Below are 20,616 nucleotides of genomic sequence, written 5' to 3'. Positions count from 1 at the left end.
AGTGGAGCACTCACCTGTAATCCCAGCAGCTCAGAAGGCTGAGGCAGGAGGATGGTGAGTTCAAAGCCAGCCTCAGCAATTCAGTGAGTACCTAGGCAACTCAGCAAGACCCTATCTCAAAATAAAGTATAAAAAGCTTTGGGAATGTGGCTCAGTAGTTAAATGCCCCTGGGTTCAATCGAGAGAGAGAGAGAGAGAGAGAGAGAGAGAGAGAGAGAGAGAGAGAGAGAGAGGGAGGGGGGGAGGGGGGGAGAGGGAGAGGGGAGAGAGAGAAAGAAACTGAGAAACATTAAAGAGAGAAAGAAACTGAGAAACACTAAAGGGGGACATGGGGGATTACTTAGGGGATGGCTAACATAATAAAAAGTAGCCTTTAAAGTTCATCAAACAAAAAAAACCCAAATGCCGAATGTTTTTTTTCTGGTATAAGGAGGCTGACTCATAGTGGGATAGGGAGGGGGAGCTTGGGAAGATTAGATGAATTCTAGATAGGGAAGAAGGAGGGGGCAGGGGATTAGCAAGGATGGTGGAATGTGATGGGCATCATTATCCAAAGTACATGTATGAAGACTCGAATTGGGTGTCAACATATTTTATAAACAGAGATATGAAAAATTGTGATATATGTGTATTAAGAATTGTAATGCAAAAAAACCCAAAGTACACATATAAAGGCATAAATTGGCATGAACATACTTTATATACAGATATATGAAAAATCATGCGCTATATGTGTAATAAGAATTGTAATGCATTCCACTGCTGCCGTGTATTTAAAAAAATAAAATCAATAAAAGATTTAAAAAAATAAAGTGCATCAAACAGATGAAGAACTAGGAAAGTCAATATGGAGATCTCTGCACTGAAGAGATCCCTTTGTTCCTGTCCTCAGGATGCAATTGCCCACTCCTTAGCCATAAGCCCCCTTCCCAGCTCGAATGACAGTTCTATTTTCAAGGATCAATAAAAGGCTCTACAAAGTGTCAAGCAGCAGGAAACCAGAGCTGGGCAGTATTCATGATTGTTCAGGCTTTCTGCAAAGAAGTTTATTGAGAAATTAGAATCTTGTCAGAGTCTTGGGTACAAAGGGACCATGGTAAACATATCAATGACATTGCAATTCAACAAGATCACAATATTGCTTGTCTGTAGCTGCCCTTGAATTAACTCATAAAGTACCCAAGGGGGTCAAGTCATCTGAGACAAAAAAAAATGCATTAGTTTTTTATTGATCTGAGTTGACCACAGTATTTTTATGCCTAAAAATTTAGTTTCCAGACTTCAGTGTCTTCCTAGGCATACACTATTTTCAAGTCAATAAATAAGTTAAAATTGCTGATGCACAGTAATCTTAGGAAAACTGAAAAGGCAAAATGAGTAGCTAGAATTCTCTTTGATGACCAGACATACATAATGCTGAGACCTAATGAGGCTGAAAAACACCTGGTGAGCTGAGTGTGCTAGCTGGTCTTAGTGAGGGGCTGTTATCTGTCCTAAGGAACCAAACTCTACAGTTTGAGAAAATGTGTTCAACCCACATACTTCCCTTCTTATATCTTACTCTGGAGGTAGAACATTTATTCCTGCAAAAAGTGCCTGATGTGGTCTCTTAGGGATTAGAGACACCTGCTTAGTATGTCTACCTCAGCACAGTCTGCCACCTCTCTGAGGACATCCTTAGTAAGCCTTCAGTAGATACTGCTGCTTCATTTTCTTCAGGTATATAACCTGAAAAGGCAATCTTTACCTGCTATGAAGTCCAAAGAAAACAGGATTTGCCTCCTTGGACTCATTTGCCTTTTAGTGACCATCAGATGTTACTCAATCACATTTGGCAAAGAACTTCACATCATAGAACCATCTTGGGAAAAGCAGAATATAACACTGGAAATCACTGAAAGAAGGTAAATGCTATACTACAAAGCTTAACCAGGTGGGATATAATCATTTTATTGAGGATATGGCATGGGTAAAACTTTTTTCTTTTTCTTTTTTGTGGTACTTGGGATTGAACCCAGGGGCCCAAGGGTGCTCTTTTCCAGAGCTACACCCCAATCCTTTTTATTTACAGATAGGGTCTCACTAAGTTGCCCAGTTTGGCCTACAATTTGTGATCCTGCACCCTCATCCCTCCCAATTTCCACAGCTGGGATTATAGGCAAGTGCCACTGAGTCCTGCTTAAATTTTTTTTTTTTTTTTTTTTTTTTTAGTGCTGGGGATTGAACCCAGAGCCTTGAGCATTCTAGGCAAGTGCTCTACCACTGAGCCACATCCCCCAATTTTTTTCTTTTATGTAATAAACACATTTGTCTGTAATTTGAGTTAAACTAGTTTTTAAAAATCCCAGAAAGTTAAGAGTATGGAATCCAATTCAGCATGTTAAAAACATTTGGGTATTTAGCTGGGCATAGTGGCACACAGCTGTAATCCCAGCAACTACGGAGGTTAAGGCAGGTTCAAAGCTAGCCTCAGCAACTTAAAAAGGCCATAAGAACCTGTTTCAAAATAAAACACAAAGCTGGGCACGATGGTGCACGACTATAACTCCAGTGAATTGGGTGCCTGAGGCAGGAGGATCACGATTCAAAGCAAGCCTCAGCAACAGTGAGGCTCTAAGCAATTCAGTGAGACCCTGTCTCTAATAAAATACAAAATAGGGCTAGGGATGTGGCTCAATGGTCGAGTGCCTCTGAGTTCAATCCCCTGTACCAATAAGTAAATAAATAAATAAGGCTGAGGATGTAGCTCAGTAATTAAGTGCCCCTAGGTCCCATCGCTAATACAAACAAACAAACAAAAATCAAAACCACACATTTGAGTGTTTAGATATTATCACACAACCAAACATTCCAGGTCCAAACCACTTGGAATTCTAGGTTCTAAATACTTTAAATTGAAGTAAAAAATGAAGCCAAGTTTTTTTCTTTATAGGAAAATAAATGAGGTCAGGATATGAGATTGGTGAATATGTACTGAGAGGACCCAGGATTGTGACTGGATTCCAGGTAGCATTTTTAGTCCCATCTCATTTTTAGGAGAAATAAATAAAAGAATACTATTGTGAACCGGGCACGGTGGCCCTTGCCTGTAATCCCAGCAGCTAGGGAGGTTGAGATAGGAGGATAACAGAGTTCAAAGCCAGCCTCAGCAAGGGCGAGACCCTAAGTGACTCAGTGAGACCCTGTCTCTAAATAAAATACAAAATAGGGCTGGGAATGTGGCTCAGTGGTCCAGTGGCCCCGAGTTAAAATCCCCCTCACTCCCCCCCCCACAAAAAAAAGAATCCTATTGTGTTTCAAGTGGAGATATTAAATACCACAAACCTATCTGTTGATGTTTTTTCCTTTTTAAAATGTATCTCCTAAAGACAGGTTCTGTAGGAGCCCCCCAATAGTCAAGACCTAATACTTTAGTTAACACCTTCATAGTTCAAAGTCCAAAAAGTGGGATGGGTTGGAGTAAGAATTTGGTAGTTAGATTGACTAAAAAATACCGTGAAGACAGGCAAGTGGCACATGCCTGTAATCCTAGTGACTCTGGAGGCTGAGGCAAGAGGATTGCAAGTTCAAGGCCAGGCTCAGCAACTTAGCAAGGCCCTCAGCAACTTTTGAAACCTGTCTTAAAATAAATAATAAAAATGGCTGGGACTGGGTGCTGTGGCCCATGCCTGTAATCCCAGCAGCTCAGGAGGTTAAGACAGGAGGATCATGAGTTCAAAGTCAGCCTCAGCAATTTAGTGAGGCCCTACACAACTCATGGAGACCCTGTCTCTAAATAAAATATAAAAAGAGCTGGGGAACGTGGCTCAGTGGTTAAGCACCCCTCGGTTCAAACCCCATTACCAAGAAACAAAACACGGTCAATACATTTTGGAAAACTGCTTAATAGGTAAGTTCACTGGGGATAGTACACACTCCAGGAACAATATTTACTACAGACCATCCACAGCTACTAAACTCAATATTAACTAAAAGACCAAAGAACAGAATTTCTTTAACATCTTATAAATATAAGAGTACCATATGCATTAGCAAACAGTTCACGTGTATTTCTAAAGTATCATATTCTGTGTGATTCTTGCTAATCTGTTTGAACTAGGGAAAAAAATGTATTGAGACAGTTGGACCTATCAGCCACTAAAATGGAACCCCAAACATCTAAGCATTCGTAGCTTTTTTTAATATTTATTTTTTAGTTGTAGTTGGACATGATACCTTTATTTTACTATTCTTATGTGGTGCTGAGGATCAAACCCAGGGCCTCTCATGTGCTAGGCAAGCACTCAACCACTAAGCCACAACCCCAGTCCCATAGCTTAATTCTAAACCATTTGTGACTCCGACCAGAAAACTGAAAAGGGTTGACATAAATGATTAATGAAGGTATTTGACTATCTTAAAAGAACATTATGAAGGCCAGGCACAGTGGTGCATGCCTGTAATCCCAGCAACTCAGGAGATTTAAGGCAGGATTCCAAGTTCAAAGCCAGCCTCAAGAATTTAGGCCCTAAGCAACTCAAGATAATATCTAAATGATATATAGAAAAGGGTTGGGGATGTGGGTCAGCGGAAAAACACCCCTAGGTTCAATTCCTGGTACCAAAAACAAAACAAAAAATTACTAAGAATCTTTAAACACTTTAGCTCCTTAAGTATTGTTTTTGTCATTACCTCAACCTGATTTCTTTTGAAGGTTACAGTTTACCTGTGGATGTGAATCCCATTCCTTTGCCCAGTCCCATTCCTTGAGTGGCCTAGGAGACCCCACATTTCTTGGCCCACCTCCCCTACACCTGTCTGATATTTGGGAAGAGTAGAGGAACACTGTCTCACACATTATCACCTTATTCAGAAGCCACTCAGTCCCCTTCTCTCTAGAATGAGCACAATGTACAGGGTTATTCCCTTGCACCAATAGGTGTTTTACAATCTGGGTGGGACTGGGTGTAGCTCAGTGGTGGAGCACTTGCTTAGCCACGTGTGAGACCCTTGGTTCAATTCCCAGCACCCCAAAAAATGATTTTAAAAAATATGGGTGGGAGATGACATGCTTTATATTCGGAATTTAAATTTTTTTCAAGGGAAGCTTTTCAATCCCAACAGTGTTTTTAAGTATTGTTTTTGTGTTCCACAGCATTCTCATTGTATGGAAATAAATGAGGACCAACGAAGGAAAACAGGTTAATAAAACCTTGCTATCCCAAGGGAGTCAGATGCCATCACTTGGTTTGGTAGATAGACTCAGGCCGACCAAGGAACTGGAAAGCTTAACAGTGAAAGGGGAAAAAAAAAAAAAAAAAAGGAAGGCTTTAGATCAGCTCCGATTGGAGGTTGTTGGCACCAGGAAGTTGGAGGAGGGCTAGAGAGGTAATGCATCTTTTGTAATTGGTTTAGAGAGCATATTTGGCTTCCTCTGATTGGTCCTGAGTTGGAAGCCGCGGTTAGAAATATACGGAAGGTGCCAAACACAAAGTCCTGACCATCCTGGGCTACAGGGGTACTAGACCGAGGTTTGGCCTCGGTCCCTTAGTACATTCAGTCTCTCAGCTGAGTGAGACCCAGGGTCTTACTTTCCCTTGACCTAGTTAGCTTTTAAACAGTCCAGGATCTGAGATGATGGGAATGAATGCTCCAATTCCTTTATAAATATCTTTACGGTGAGGCTCAGGCAGGAGAACCACCACCACCCGTCTTCGGGTTCCGCATTTGCTTGCAGAACTCCTATTTCCCATGTAACAGACTTTTCAGAAGTATTCCTCCCCTAGTGGAGAATCAGCCCGTTTCTCCATACCCGCTCCTCACGGGGGGCAAGAGCGAAGGGTCGCGCCCTCGCCCCTCCCCGGCGTGCCTTCTCTGCTCCATACTCCCCATCAGGGCAAACTGGGCACAGCCCCAGCCCCCCACGTTTCCCCCAGATGCGCCCTCAGGACCCAGTCCCTCTCGAGGGCACCCTCTCCGCCCCCAGCCCACAGCGGCCCCCGCACGCCCTCCCGTCCCGGCCTGCCCCCTGTCCGGGCCAGGCCCCCTTCCGGCCCCGCGGCAGGCGCGCGCCAGCGCCTCCAGGCCATTAGTTCCGCGCGTTCCTGGATGGAGGCGCGCCCCAAGGGGCTCCGACGCGGCCCCATCACCGCAGCTGCCTCCCCGGCCCGCAGGAGCTGTCAGGTCAGCATCCCGTCCCCGAGCCCGATCAGACTGTTCTCAGAACGTGCCCTTGGTCAAGACTAAGCAGGTTCTCCTCATAGCCCCTGAAGTTCCCTTTAGGGCGAAGTCAGGGCAACTCTTCCCAGCCACCATTCCCCAACCACTTCTCAGCTGTGGAAAAAGCAGCCTTCTGTCCCTTCCGGAAGGAGCCAGGGTTTCCCCTCGAGCTTCTCTCTCGTCGGCGCCAGAGAACGGCCCCCCGTTTTCTCCTCAGCGAGCGTCCCCGGCAGGGTTGTCCCCGCCGCCAAGCCGGCAGGCCGTGACGCCGCAGTGGCGGCGGCCGAGCTCTCGCCATCTTGAGTGGAGGAGGAGCCGCGGCGGCCGCCATGCGGAGAAGGCTGGGAAGGAGGGAGGGGGCAGAGGAGCCGAGTTAGCTCAGCCTGGCGACGACTTCGGCGGCACCGCGAGCGCGGGCAGCAGCGGAGGTAGGGCTGGGAGCCCGCGGCGCGGGTGTGGGCGGCGCGGCCCCCGAAGCGGGCGGGGGCGGGGCGGGGGCGGGCGGAGGCCTTTGCGAGGGGCCGGGTGGGGGCGGGCGGAGGTTTCCGAGGAGGAAGGAGCCGCCGCCATTTTGGGAGCTTCGAGTCAACAATAAAGGACCGAGGGTGCCGAGCGGCAGTGGCCTCGGTGGTAGGACTCGGGCCCGAGCCGCGGGGTGTGGGGTGAGGCGGTGGGGCCAAGGCCAGCGGTGCCCTGAGGGCTGCGGGGAGCCCCTAGGGCCGGCGTGGGGGGCTCTCTGGGGCGGAGGCCTGAGGCCTCTCCGGGCCTTGGGAGGAAAGCTGGCGGCAGCTGTGTGGGGTGGGGGCGCCTGAGAGGAGTGGAATATAGGAATGTGGTGCGCGGCGGGGTCGGGAGGATAGGCGGGCCAAGAGCTCGCAGGAGCTTGGTAGAAGATGATGGGAAAGTGCCAAAAGGGGCGGCTGGGACCGGGGGTGGGGGTGATGGTGGAGGTTATAGGGTACGAGGCGGCCCTATAGGGGGCGGCAGGGATATGCCGTATTGAAAGGTTCGGTTCAGAGGAGGACCGGCAGCTGCTTGATTGCAGTAGACCTTGTAGGTCAGTAACACGGTGCTTAGGGAGTCCCCGAGTCGTGGAGGAAAGTAGGGGCTTTTTGGGTTTGGGGGAACCTCCTAGGGACCTTACAGGGGGAGTCCCTATTGTTTCCAACCGGCGGAGCTCGTTCCTGGCTCTTGTTGCGCAGATAGGATTGCAGGGCCCCAACCCTTTGTGCTTCTGGTTCGAGGGAGCTGACTTGAGTGTGTGTGGTTGGGGGAGGGGGGGGCCCAAGAAATTATCGCCCTGTAGTTATGGGGCTTCAATCATTGGCTTGTCTCTTTCCCCTATCTCCCCTTTTTCTTCTACAGTCTCCTTTTCCCATTAGAGTAAATCCCAGGCACTCCAACTAGCTGCCAAAGCTTAGAGAAGAAATTGCGCTGCATTTGCAAACAAAAGCTCTTGTAGGAGATGACGATACTGTTTTGGGTGTGAAACTGTCAATTGCTAACTACGATCTGGGAAGTGTTGTAATTAACTCCGACAGGGACTCCTCCCAAGTAGTCTACGTTCCTTCGGTTTTTGAAAAACGTAGAAATGTAACTTGGAATTCTAAATTGGGAAGGGGGTAGGAGGAATAGTTCTTTCTCTGAGACATAAAGCTGCAATGCAGGTGTCAGTTTAAGAAGGGAGCAGTTATCTCATTTTGGATTTAAGGAGATAGGAAGTCTTACTGTGCTTGATGGACAATGACGACTATCGCTCAGTCTTTAGAGGTTCCTTCTTCATCGTCTTAGTGCTTTGCAAACGAGAAAATCTCCCTATGATATTGTTGATCATAATATAAACCTTTTCAATACAGAAAAGTAGATCTTAACCATGTAAACAGATAATAGGGGTCAGGGAAACTTCTAAATAAACAGCTCAGTGTATGTGATACATTCAGGATTTGCTTGTGAGCAACTTGTTAAAAAAAATTTTTTTAAAGGTAGATGTAACTAGGGAGCTTTTCTCCCTAGTTTTTTGAGTTATCTTGGCTTTAAATTTTTGAGATTTTGGTGTATGGCAAAACTCATCATCACTGATTAAGCTAGTATTGGGGGGGGAAGAGGAGAAAAGGAAAGGGGTTAAAAAATAACTGTTGGACTTTTGTTTTCTGGTATAAGTTGTTATTAAGCTTTAAATTTTTTTATTTTGGGGAACAATTGAAAAATAGAGGAAGTTGACCAGATCTTTTTAAGAACTAGTAATTAGATTTACTACTCTGGGTTGTTTGGAAAGTTTTATTGAAGTCACTAGTGTGTTTAGCTTTTTACAGTGTTTTGGTTTTTTTTTTTTAACAGGAAATTTACTTTTTTTTTTAAAGATGCAATTTTAAATTAAGATGTACTTTTTGAAAAGTATTATTGAGAAGTAACTAGTAACTTTTTAGTTTCTAGGTTTTATTAAGGTAACTAAAGATTTTCTTGGCTGTTTTTGAAGCAAAAGATTTTGACATATAGGCATGTCCATATCCTATTTATTGTTTTAAAGGACAAAAACTTAAGGGAAAAAAGAAAATATATTTCTTCATAAAGTTCAATAGTTGAAATTCAGAAGGGAACAAAAGTTTTTTTTTTTTTTTTTGAAAGCACAATGTTCAAGTTAAAAGCTAATTTAACTCTTCAAAGGTTCTTGGTTGCTGTCAGAAAAATTAAAAAAAAAGAATAAATTGCCTTGTTCAAATCTAGAATTACATTAAATAGGTTGATATTTCACTGAGTTGTAATGTGATTAAGTATAATGAATCATTAACTTTTAAAGGTGGCAGAGACTTGTAGAGAATTCATTAGGGAGGAAACTGTTTTTTTCCTTTTTTTGGTACTGGGATTGAACTCGGGGTCATTTAACCACTGAGCCACATCCCTAGCCCTTTTTTTGTTTTATATTTAGAGACAGGGTCTCACTGAATTGCTTAGGGCCTCATTAAGTTTCGGAGGCTGGCTTTGAACTTGTGATCCTCCTGCCTCAGCCACTGGGATTATAGGCCTGCGCCACCGCACCGGGCTCGGATTGTTTTTTTGACTAGTAATGCTAATTTAATCATAGTATCTTTCCATGATATTTAATAATACTATTTAATCATAGTATATTTCCACCATAATTTTCTATGGGTTGCTTTGATCTCACATTTTTAATGGTTTGAGATTGGTCTCACTACTGACTGGTTTTTGAGGCAGCTGATCACTGTCTCTCCTAGCTTCGCTAGTGATTTGACCTAAGTATGGCAGTATTCTTATTTTTTTTAAAGATGACAGTTCTAAAGAAATTCTTTAAAAGGGAAACAGTTTTCTTCTTAACTTTCCTGTGTGTGCTAACTTAATTTTTTCTTTGTTTCAGATCGAAGTGAGTGAATTCAGATATTACTCAAGCTTGTTAGAGGGCTTTTTAAAAATAAAAAGTTGATTCGGTGCATGACAGCAAGTTACTGCTGCTTACCGTTCAGAGACTTACAGGTGCTTGCCTGCATTGCAATAAAGGACTCATATATTGAGCAAGACTTATTTATCTCTTCGTTTTGGAGAGCCTAATAAACTGTTATTACAGTTTCTCTACTGACTTTCAAAAGTTTTGAAGTTTGAAAGAGACACCTTTGCAATTAACACAGCATGAGCACGGCCAGAACAGAGAACCCTGTTATAATGGGTCTGTCCAGTCAAAATGGTCAGCTGAGGGGCCCTATGAAGCCCAGTGGTGGCCCCGGAGGAGGGGGCACACAGTCACAGCAACAGATGAACCAGTTGAAAAACACCAACACAATCAATAATGGCACTCAGCAGCAAGCACAGAGTATGACCACCACTATTAAGTAAGTGTTAGAAAATAATAAACCCATGTGGAACCAAGATTTATTTTTCTGTTGTTCAGACCTTAATGTAATCATTTTGATTGTAAAGAGGAAGATGACTGTTTTATGGTCACTAGATATTTATAGTAGAATAACATAATTTAGCAAGTAATGCACATAGGCACAGGTGATGTATATTAATTTTGTGTAAATTATTTTTGGAAACATTCCTGACTTTTCCTAATCATTATATAGTTATTAGCTGGATTTGTTACAAATGAATGAAATTATCAGATTCATTTTGTTTTTGTCAGTGTTGTTTTTCCAGTGTTAACACTGCATCTTACCCTAATTTAAATTTTAAACAGCGGTTTTAAAACCAATTGGAATTTTTTTTAAAGAAGCTAATTTGAAGACTCAATTTTTAAAACATGACCAGCCTTCGAAAATTTATTCATAACTTTTTTTAGTTCATGGATATTCATTTTTCCCTCCTTTTTTATTTTTTTCACGAATACACAAATCAAAGGGAACTTAGGATATTTAAACTCTTGGAAACACATTTTTGAACAGTCCCAAACCATTTGTTGGCTCAGGCTTAAGAGCTTCTTGTCACTACAGAGTATATTTTAAAGCTGAGTGTAGCCTAATTGTCCTCTTTAAGTGTTATTTGAATGGTAATTGTCACTCCAAATATTCAGTATAGGGAATTGATACTTAGACTTGATCCCAGTCAAGGTTTGGCTTTTTGTTAAAAATATAACATGAGCTTAAGATGATGATACTTAACTGAAGTATATATTTATTATAACCCAGATCTTTTTATTTCCTAGGGTAAAATGGTTTCAGAATATCATAAAGATAATTACTGCTATATGTCTCACTAGTGATATATAAGAATTAATTCCTGTCAGCAACTTAGGGAGACTGTTTCAAAGTGCAAGCGGGGATGTAGCTCAATGGTAAAGCACCCCTGGGATCAAAAAATAAAGTAAAAATCTCACACCTCCAACAGAGGTGGATGCCTACTGGGAGAATTGAGATTTTTACATTTTATTTTTAAGAAGTATGTTTTAATTGGTATGAAAATGAACAGTATTTTCTGAATTATAGTTTGTTTTGACAAAATATGAATAGGCTAGCAAAATTTAGATTGCTTTTATTTCTTGAGGATAGGAAATGTAAAGCTTTGCTCCTTCATTATGAAAGTATTTTCCAATTTAAAAATTATTTTGTAAGACAATAGTGGGTTTTAATCTTTTTCTGCCCTCTGGGATTAATGGTTTCTTTTTTGTTCTGTTGGTTCTCCAGATATCACTTTTGTGTGCCATCTCTTTAATGAAGCCTTCTAAAATTACATCTACTGTTTTAACTCTTATCACTTATTTTAAATTGTTATTTTACGTTATAAGATTGCAAATACCTTGTGGGCAGGTTTTGTTTTGAATCTTATCCAACATGTACTATTGAATTTGAATGCACAGGCTGGTTTTCTAGGATGTTGAATTGACATTTTTACTCAAAGTTTGATGGTATAGCCTGAGATGAAAGGCTTTGGAATTGGTAGCAAGGGTTACCTGTGTTAGGGTATTTGTATTATGTTGGCTCTAACTTTAAGTAAAATAAATTAACCCTTTGAGATGTTTTGAACAGCAACTATTGAGTTCTTATATTGCTATATATATATTCTTATATTGGTTCTTATATTCTTATATTGAGTACTTTATATGTTAAAAATTGTTAGCAACCCATTTTATTTTAGAGAATAGAGATTTATAGATGTTTATAAAAGGTTATAGAACTAATAAGAAGTAGTCAGGACTTGAACTTTTCAAGTTGAGGTACATTTTTCCTGGGCTCAACCGATCCTCCTGCCTTAGCCTTCTGAATTGCTGGGAATTAGGCACCTTGGTTTTAACTAGTCACCAAAAGTTACAAACTAAAGTGCCTACAGAATAACATGCCAAATTATAAGGTTCTTGCCATATTTAAAGGGACAGCTGCTTGATTTTAAACTCAAGTTATTAAGCTTTATTAAACAACATGTTACCCTGTTAAGAATTTGAAACTGTGTTGCTAAGATTCCAGAGTTTTTTCCTTTTTTTGTGGTATTAGGGATCAAACCCAGAGAAGCTTCCAGTTTCTAAAGAAAGTCAAGAAATCTGATGTATCTCCTATTTTTTAAATGTTAGCAGCTAATTTAAATTACAATACTGTGTAGGTTAAACAAAATACGTTTTGATGTTGCTCTGTATAATACACTGTATACTACACTGCTTCTCCTAAAAGGTTGGATGCCTTGATTAATTGATTGATTGATTGATTGATTGTGGATGGATGGATGCTGGGGATTGAACCCAGGGCAGATGCTCTTCCTCTGAGCCAAGTCCCCAGCCCTTTTTATTTTTTGAGACAGGATTTCACTCAAACTTGTAATCCTCCTGTCATCAACCTCCCCAGTAGCTGGGGTTACAGGCATGAGTTATGATGCCCAGCAAGATGGATGCCTTTAAACTCTTCTGTTCCTGATTTTTGATCCCTATATTGTGTTTTTCCTAAGATCACTTCCTCTGAAGTTAACTCTCTTGTTAACTATATTCTTAAATACCAGTATATGACATTACTGTGCTTTTTAGAACTTAATTATATTCTAAATGAATTATCTTGTATTATCAAACTGTCGGGAGGCTAGGAAGTTTGATGTTCACATTTACTATATTTTCCCTCTAGACCTGGTGATGACTGGAAAAAGACTTTAAAACTCCCTCCAAAGGATCTAAGAATCAAAACTTCGGTAAGTTGGGTGTAGAATTCTAGTGTAAAAATGGTGGGTAAACTGGAAGTAGTTCCTTGTAATAGGACAGTAGACATTGAGTTTACTTTAAATAAAAATGGTTGAAATTATTCATATATGTTGGGCTGACAATTTTTTTGTTTTTACCATTTTTGGGTGGAATTATATATTATGTTGTAAAAAATAACATGTTATTATAAATATGCACATTTTACCTAATTTTCTCAAAAATTTCCTTTCTTCCCAGCAACCTAGTGAGATATTCAAGTTAGGCATTACACCCACTTTGTGTATAAGAACTTGGAAATTTAAAGAAGTTAGTTTTTTTAAAACTCAGTGTTCTCAGTCAGGAGTGCTTTTTTTTTTTTTCTCCCAAGGGACATTTAGATAGCTAGAAACATTTTTGTTTATCTCCCCTGGTGGATACAGGACACCATTTAAAAAAAAAAAAACAGAATTTTCTTTATACTGAACTTAAGAAACCTAGATGTAGCGGAAGATGGTAGAGCTAGGGTTTGACTTAACATTTTGTGGTCAGCAATTTATGGCATTGATACTTGTTTAGAAATAACAGTATTCTACCAGTCTTAGAAGACTAGGGCCAGAGTTCTTTTTCCCAAAGCATAATTTTAAAGTGGCTTGTCTGTGTTGAAGGAAAAGTGGTTATTCTCTAGGAAAAGGTGAGATATAGATTAAAACAGTAATAATTAGTATATATTTAAGTACGTAAAGAGTTAAAGTCTCCTAGATAATAATCTCAGTGACTCAGGGGGCTAAGGAAGGAGGATAACAAGTTCAAAGCCAGCCTCAGCAACTTAGCAAAGCCCTAAGCATTTAGCAAGACCCTACCTCAAAAAAATAAATAAATAGGGCTGGGGATGTGGCTCAAGCGGTAGCACGCTTGCCTGGCATGCATGCAGCCCGGGTTCAATCCTCAGCACCACATACAAAGATGTTGTGTCCACCGAAAACTAAAAAATAAATATTAAAGATTCTCTCTCAAAAATAAATAAATAAATAGATAGCCAAATAAATAAATAAATGGGCTGGGGGGCTGGGGTTATAGCTCAGTGGTAGAGCACTTGTCTCAAATGAGTGGGACACTGGGTTCGATCCTCAACATCAAATAAACAAGTAAGTAGACAAATAAATGTATTGTTCATCTATAATAATATATATATTTATATATATAAAATTTTTCTTTAATTTAAAATAAATAAATAAAATGGGCCTCAGATATAACTCAGTGGTTAAACACCCCTGGATTCAATTCCTAGTACCAAAATAAATAAATAAATTTAGATTTAAAAACATGCTAACTACCAAACACATTGTACCATATTTTATTGTTTGTTTAATTAGGATGTGACCTCCACAAAAGGAAATGAGTTTGAAGATTACTGTTTGAAACGGGAGTTATTGATGGGAATTTTTGAAATGGGCTGGGAAAAGCCATCTCCTATTCAGGTATGTTTACTCTTTTTATCATATATATACATATATGGTTATGTTTCACACATTACAAACTTTCTTTCTGATCTGTAGCAGTGGTGTAACTTTTCTCTCTTGTCTACATACCTATACACACTATTTTTCTAAAAATTTTAAGGTTGAGTTATAGAATTACGTCCTTTACCTCTAAATCTTTCTGTGGCTATTTCCTAAGAAAAGGAATATTCATTAACTACAGTATCATTATAATTAATCATTAATTTTAACATTGATACAAATCATTTATATTCTAATTAATAATTGACCCCAAAATACCTTTAATAGCTTTTTTTTCCTATCTGGTACAGAATCTAGTCTGGAATCAAGTATTGCTTGTAGATTATGGTTTTTTTGTGTGTGTGGGGGGGGGGGGTCTGGGTTTTGTGTTGTGTGTGGTGGTGCTGGTTTTTTTTTTTTTTTAGCATTATATTTTTATTTTTACATAATTTTTTGATTCCTTTTGACATGATTATACATATACAGGAAATTTTATTTCAGTCCCCATTTTCTCTCTAGTTATTGTTTCTTTAACCTGTTTTTTAATCATGACCTGTTTTTTTTCCCTCTTGGGACATTAACACATTAAAACAGCCCCTTTCTTTTTTCCTGATAGGGAAAAGGAGTTTCTCCTGTGGGTTTGTCTGATATTTCCATGTGATTAGCTTCAAGTTATGTTTTCTCAGCTAGAATATTGAAGAAGTCATGTTATAGTCTTAAAGTACCATACTTAAAGATGTACATATTGTCCCTCTAGTTAATTGATGGCCTTGTCAAAGTGTTATCTGATTTTTATTTATTTGTTTGTTTGTTTATTGCTACTATCTAATTACTACTTTTCTAAAACAGACAAGCAGCCTGGGGCACATTGAGGACTGTGCAAATATTCTGCTCTTCATCAAAATTTCCTCATTTAAACATCTTTTGATGATTCTTACTTGGTCTCATCTACTCTTATGGGTTATAATGAGTTTCTGGCTGTAGCACATCATCCATATTTGACCCTTTTATAAAGAAGAGCCTTCTCTTTCCTCCACCCTGTTTATCTGTCGTCAGTATGAACTCATTAATTCCCTTTTTAACTGATATTTTTATGCCCAGATTGCCTAAACATTTGTCCTTTGAAAACATTTTCATGCCAGTTGTTATGTTTTTGTGATGTACTCCTTTATTTTTCTTTAGCACTTTCTTACTTTTTGGCATGATACCAGGATTATCTTATGCTTGATAGTGCCCCAGCCTTGAAATTCAAGGAGCCCTGATTTCCTTTTAATGGGAAATAGTATTGGGAACCATGTTGTAGGCACTGGGAACACATTTTGCTACTTTAATCTTTTCAGTGAAAACAAGTAAGTGCATGTGCATGTACTTATGTGTAAGCACATACTATTACCTGTACCCATTTGATGAAGACAGCAGATGTAAGTTGAATCCATGCTGTGCTGAGGTCAAATGCTGTGACATCACTGAGTATTTTATCATTGAACAAGCATGTATTGAGTGACCTAGAAAGTGTTAAACACTTGAAATTCTGTGATAAATAAGGTTTCAATCCTAAAGTCTGGTGGAAGGGACAGCTAATTAGTTTTATAGATGATTTCAATATAATATGATGTGTACCTTTCTATGGTTGCATATGATTGTAGCCATTAGAATATGGAAGGACAACCTATAAGAAGTGGTCTTGTTCTAGGCTGTGGGGTAGTAGTTCCCCAGAGATGAACATGTGCTTTTGTCTGCAAAAACACTTGGAGATGGCCATAAACTGAGGCAGGTCTGAATGGCTTAGGAAGCTGTAATGGATGCATTACAACAATTTATATTTAGTTCCTTCTTAGAAGGGAACTTTCAAATGTCCTCAGTTTTGCTATCTGTTTACCACCTGGCTTAGGAGTTTAGCCAAACCTGATTTATTAGAGTGGATGAAGAAGGAATATAATTCCTTAGAGGGAATTTGGGTTGCTGTTAGGAAAGGGCTACTGGGTAAAATGAAACACAGTAATCATACCTATGGATCAGTCCCTAAACCTTAAAGTGGAACATAGACTTAAAAGAGACCTAAAGTTTTGGGGTTTATTGTTTTTTGAGAAGGAGACAGTGACTTGAGATCTAAATCACATATCATACAATTCACACATTTAAAGAAAACAGTTCATTAGTTTTGTGTTGAGTTGTATGATCATTGCCACAATTGGTTTCCCCCCCACCCAAAAGAAACACTTTCAGCAATCACCCCTCATTTTCCTACAGCTTTAAGCAACTGCTATTTTTTTTTTTTTTTTTTTGGCAGTAGCGGGGCCTGAACCAAGGAACCTCATGCATTCTGGGCAAATGTTCTGCCACTGAGCTGCATCCCCAACCATAAATCTACTTTCTGTTCCTAAAAATTTGCATCTTTAGCTGGGCGTAGTGGCACATGCTTGTAATCCCAGTTACTTGAGTATGAAGCAGAAGGATCACAAGTTCAAGACCAGCATGGGCAAATTAGGAAGACCCTGTGTCAAAACAATAAATACATGCATGCATGCATACATACATGCGTATGGCTGGGGATATAGCTTAGTGATAGAGCACCTGAGTTCAGTTCCCAGTCCTGAAGCAGGAGGGAACCCTTTTGGGACATTTCATATACATAGATTCATACAGTATGTGGTCTTTGACTGCCTTCTCTCATTTAGTGTAATGGTTTCAGGGTCTTTTCGTGTTGTAATAAGCATCAGTCCTCCATTCATAATTTTGCCCTCATTATTTTCAAAAGTATTATCCTTTAAAAACCTGACCCAGACAGACAGAGACCATCCTTCTTAACTTTTCAATAATATAGAATTGAATAGTGTACAATTAGCTTCTTAAAAACCACAGTCCACAAGTACCACACAACCACAGAAGAGGGTGAACCTGTGGGAGTAGTTGGAATCTCTGAAACAACTAAAGATTAACGAAGTTGACTCAAATCCTGAAGGAAGGGAGAAATAAAAGACCAAGGGGTCAAAGGTTTTTGTCTTTTGACTGCCTTACCCTAATAAGCAGATTATTTAATCTGTCTGTAAGACTAAAGTAACAGTATTGGAACTGAATCATTTTCATGGGTCTGACAGCTATATTATTTTGCCTATCTGGAACCCATCTGACTCGTATGGCTGGCATTCTAGATAGAAATGGTATCATGGTGGGAGATGGAAGTTAAGCTGCCTATTAATTATTTATTTATAAATTAATAATTTAAAGTACTGGAGACATTTCTTTCAATCATTAGCCTAGATGTAGAAGGAATAAAATATGTTAGTGATTGTGAATCTGTTTTATTTATTTTCCTAATTTTTTATTTTGCAAATTAAAAATTCTGTCCCATTTCCTCTTAACATAATTTTTCGGTCATTCATTTTAAAGTGAAAATTTAACTTCAGGTCACACAGGGTGGACTTTTCTTACGAGTAAGAAGTGTCATAACATCATTAAATTAGAATGAAAAGGCTAGTTATGTCTAATTAGCTGGCCTGTAAAGTCAAATTGTGGTGGAAGAGTGGCAGAAAATGTTTTTTACTTAATATTTGCTTTAAGATAGAGTATTACAGAGAGTTCAAAACAAACTTTCAAACGTATAAAACCTTAGTTGTTTTTTAGATGAACTATCTTTCCAGCATATATTGTTTTCTAATATAAAGAGAATCTCTTATTGAATGACTGGTATAGTGTGTTTGAGATGCTGTTGTCTATTGTTTGTTTATAGAAATTTTTTTGGTTTTGGTACTGGGGATGACCCCAAGGATGCTGTACTATTGATCTGTATTCCCAGACCTTTTGTATTTGTTCTTCCTTTCATTTTCCTCTCTGCACATGTATACTTAATTTTTAATAACTGATGAGAATCCTTTACCGTGTTCCAAGTTAATAGGAAGTATTGTTATCTTTGTAAAACATGCATGACAAAGTAAGCTAAATATGAAAATGAGAAGTCATTAAAGATATGGCCATAGGATGAGATAACCAAAATAGGATTGAACTCCCATTTGAGCACATTTCAGGATAAAGAAGTTTGGTGTAAGACATATCAGACATTGGGGGTTTATGTACTATATAAGTAAATGTCAGATAGGACTGGAGGTTAAACATTTCCAGCCTATTTCTGTTTTATGCAAATATAAGCTAAGTTACTATTTTTGGTTTTGGTGCTAGGGATTGCACCTTGGGCCTCCATCATTCTAAGCACACACTTTTACCATTGAGCTACACCTCCAGCCCAATCTACAAAGTCAGATAGGCTGACTGGTTTGAAAATATTATCTATCGTCATTCCTTGGCGTTGTTGGTGGGTTAGTTCCCCCCCCCCCCTTTTTGAGGGGGGAGAGTCTGGGGGCATGTGCCGGGGATTGAACTCTCAGGTACTCGACTACTGAGCTACATCCCCAGCCCTGTTTTTATATTTTATTTAGAGATAGAGTCTCACTGAGTTGCTTAGAGCCTCACTGTTGCTGAGGCTCACTTTGAACTCACAATCCTCCTACCTTAGCCTCCTGAGCTGCTGGGTTCCCCCAGTATGTGGGTTTTTGTTTGTTTGTTTGATTTTTGTTTTTAATATTTTTTTTAGTTGTAGATGGACACAATACCTTTATTTTATGTGGTGCTGAGGATTGAATCCAGTGCCTCTTATGTGTAAGACAAGCGCTCTGCCACTGAGCCACAATCCTAGCGCCTGCTCCCCATTTTTAAAGAAATATTCTTTGCCTTTTTGTCCATATGTTCAGGTTCTTTCTGTTTCCTCCATCTTCTTTGTACACACATATACATTCACATAGTTATTATATTGGGATGCAACTTAAAATATATCCCTTTTTTGTGGTGCTGGGGATTGAACCCAGGGCCTTGTGCATGCAAGGTAAGCACTCTATCAGCTGAGCTATATCCCCAGCCCTAAAATGTATCCTTATGAGTTGTGGATATTGGTTGACAATGATGGTGCTGTTCACTGGTCCTGTTAATTTACTTTGATTTTTGTATTCATGTAAAATGGAAATGTAAGACACTTAAAAGCAATACCAAAATATACTTATTTTAGAGAAGAATTAGCTTGTATACTGCTTTTACTCAAAAAAATGTTTGCATTATCTTGTCTTTTAGGAGGAGAGCATTCCCATTGCATTGTCTGGTAGGGATATCTTAGCTAGAGCAAAAAATGGAACAGGCAAGAGCGGTGCCTACCTCATTCCCTTACTTGAACGGCTAGACCTGAAGAAGGACAATATACAAGGTTAGTTGGAGAAAAGTTTGTTTTTCTTTTATTTTTAGTTGTATATGAACACAGGATATCTTTATTTTTATGTGGTGCTGAGGATTGATCCCAGTACCTCACCCACTCTAAGCACTTTACCACTGAGCTATAGCCTCAGCCCCAAGTTTGTTTTTATTTTAAAGTCAAAATGGCAGTTTAAATCTTGGAACCATGTAGAAGATATTTCTGTCTTTTTTGCAACAGAATTTACATAGTCTGGAGTAATTTTCTTGTTGTTGACAACATTGCACTGACATAATCAAACTAAGTACTAATACCCTATTGGTAGGAGATTAGTGGACATTCTTAAAAACTGTAGAACTGAATTGTTTCTTGTCATAGCTGTGTGTCTGCAAAGTTCCTGGTAGAAACCTGAACAGTCTTGCTTAAAAGTTATGATTTGGAGATTTTAAGTCTAGTAGAGAAAAAATAAATTTCTGTAGTTGTACCCAGGGTAAGCTAATGGAATTAAGATGTCACCTCAAGTATTCCACTTTCTTGATCTATAATTATCACTTTTCCATTCTTTCCTATGGTGCAAATATAGAACCTGGGCAGTTGGAGTTTCCTACTTGGATGCTTAAATTAGTGAATCTCTCCCTGTCAAACAAATGTAATTAGGACTTGTTAAGAATATTGTTAATGATCTTTTAGGCCTGTGATAATTAGACTTTTAATATCTCTCAGTATCTGATTTACAAGGAACATTATTTTTAATAGCTTCTTAAACTCTTGACATTCTTTTTTTTTCCTTCCATTTTCTGTTCCCTGATATTTTCTAGCAATGGTGATTGTTCCCACTAGAGAACTTGCTCTACAGGTCAGTCAAATTTGCATCCAGGTCAGCAAACACATGGGAGGGGCCAAAGTGATGGCAACCACAGGAGGAACCAATTTACGGGATGACATAATGCGTCTTGATGATACAGGTAGGAAATGGTTAAATAAAGTACAATAGTTCTCTTATAATTTTAGTCACATGTTGCTTCCTTACAGTAAATTAGTAAAAATTATTAAAAATTAAGATAACAGATACATTGCAATAG

General features: G+C 39.3%; 1 protein-coding gene across 4 annotated transcripts in view; it reads left to right on the top strand.

The window, feature by feature from the left end:
* The first annotated feature begins 6,054 nt into the window (after window positions 1-6,054).
* Window positions 6,055-20,616, top strand: part of Ddx6 (DEAD-box helicase 6) — a 28,876-nt gene continuing 14,314 nt past the window's right edge. The window contains exons 1-6 of one of the 4 annotated variants that reach the window (XM_026396323.2): window positions 6,055-6,162; window positions 9,572-10,040; window positions 12,750-12,813; window positions 14,176-14,280; window positions 19,420-19,549; window positions 20,353-20,499. In XM_026396323.2, the coding sequence (XP_026252108.1) occupies window positions 9,841-10,040; window positions 12,750-12,813; window positions 14,176-14,280; window positions 19,420-19,549; window positions 20,353-20,499 (646 nt within the window). In that variant the 5' untranslated portion in view covers window positions 6,055-6,162; window positions 9,572-9,840. Of the gene's footprint in view, window positions 6,163-6,535; window positions 6,627-6,743; window positions 6,829-9,571; window positions 10,041-12,749; window positions 12,814-14,175; window positions 14,281-19,419; window positions 19,550-20,352; window positions 20,500-20,616 lie in introns of those variants that run through there. The other 3 variants (XM_026396322.2, XM_026396321.2, XM_077796949.1) reach the window with 3 other exon arrangements.

Source organism: Urocitellus parryii, chromosome 4 (assembly GCF_045843805.1).
Source record: "Urocitellus parryii isolate mUroPar1 chromosome 4, mUroPar1.hap1, whole genome shotgun sequence".
Lineage (NCBI taxonomy): Eukaryota > Metazoa > Chordata > Mammalia > Rodentia > Sciuridae > Urocitellus > Urocitellus parryii.
Note: the sequence above shows the minus strand (reverse complement) of the source record. Positions and strands in the feature narration are given on the sequence as shown.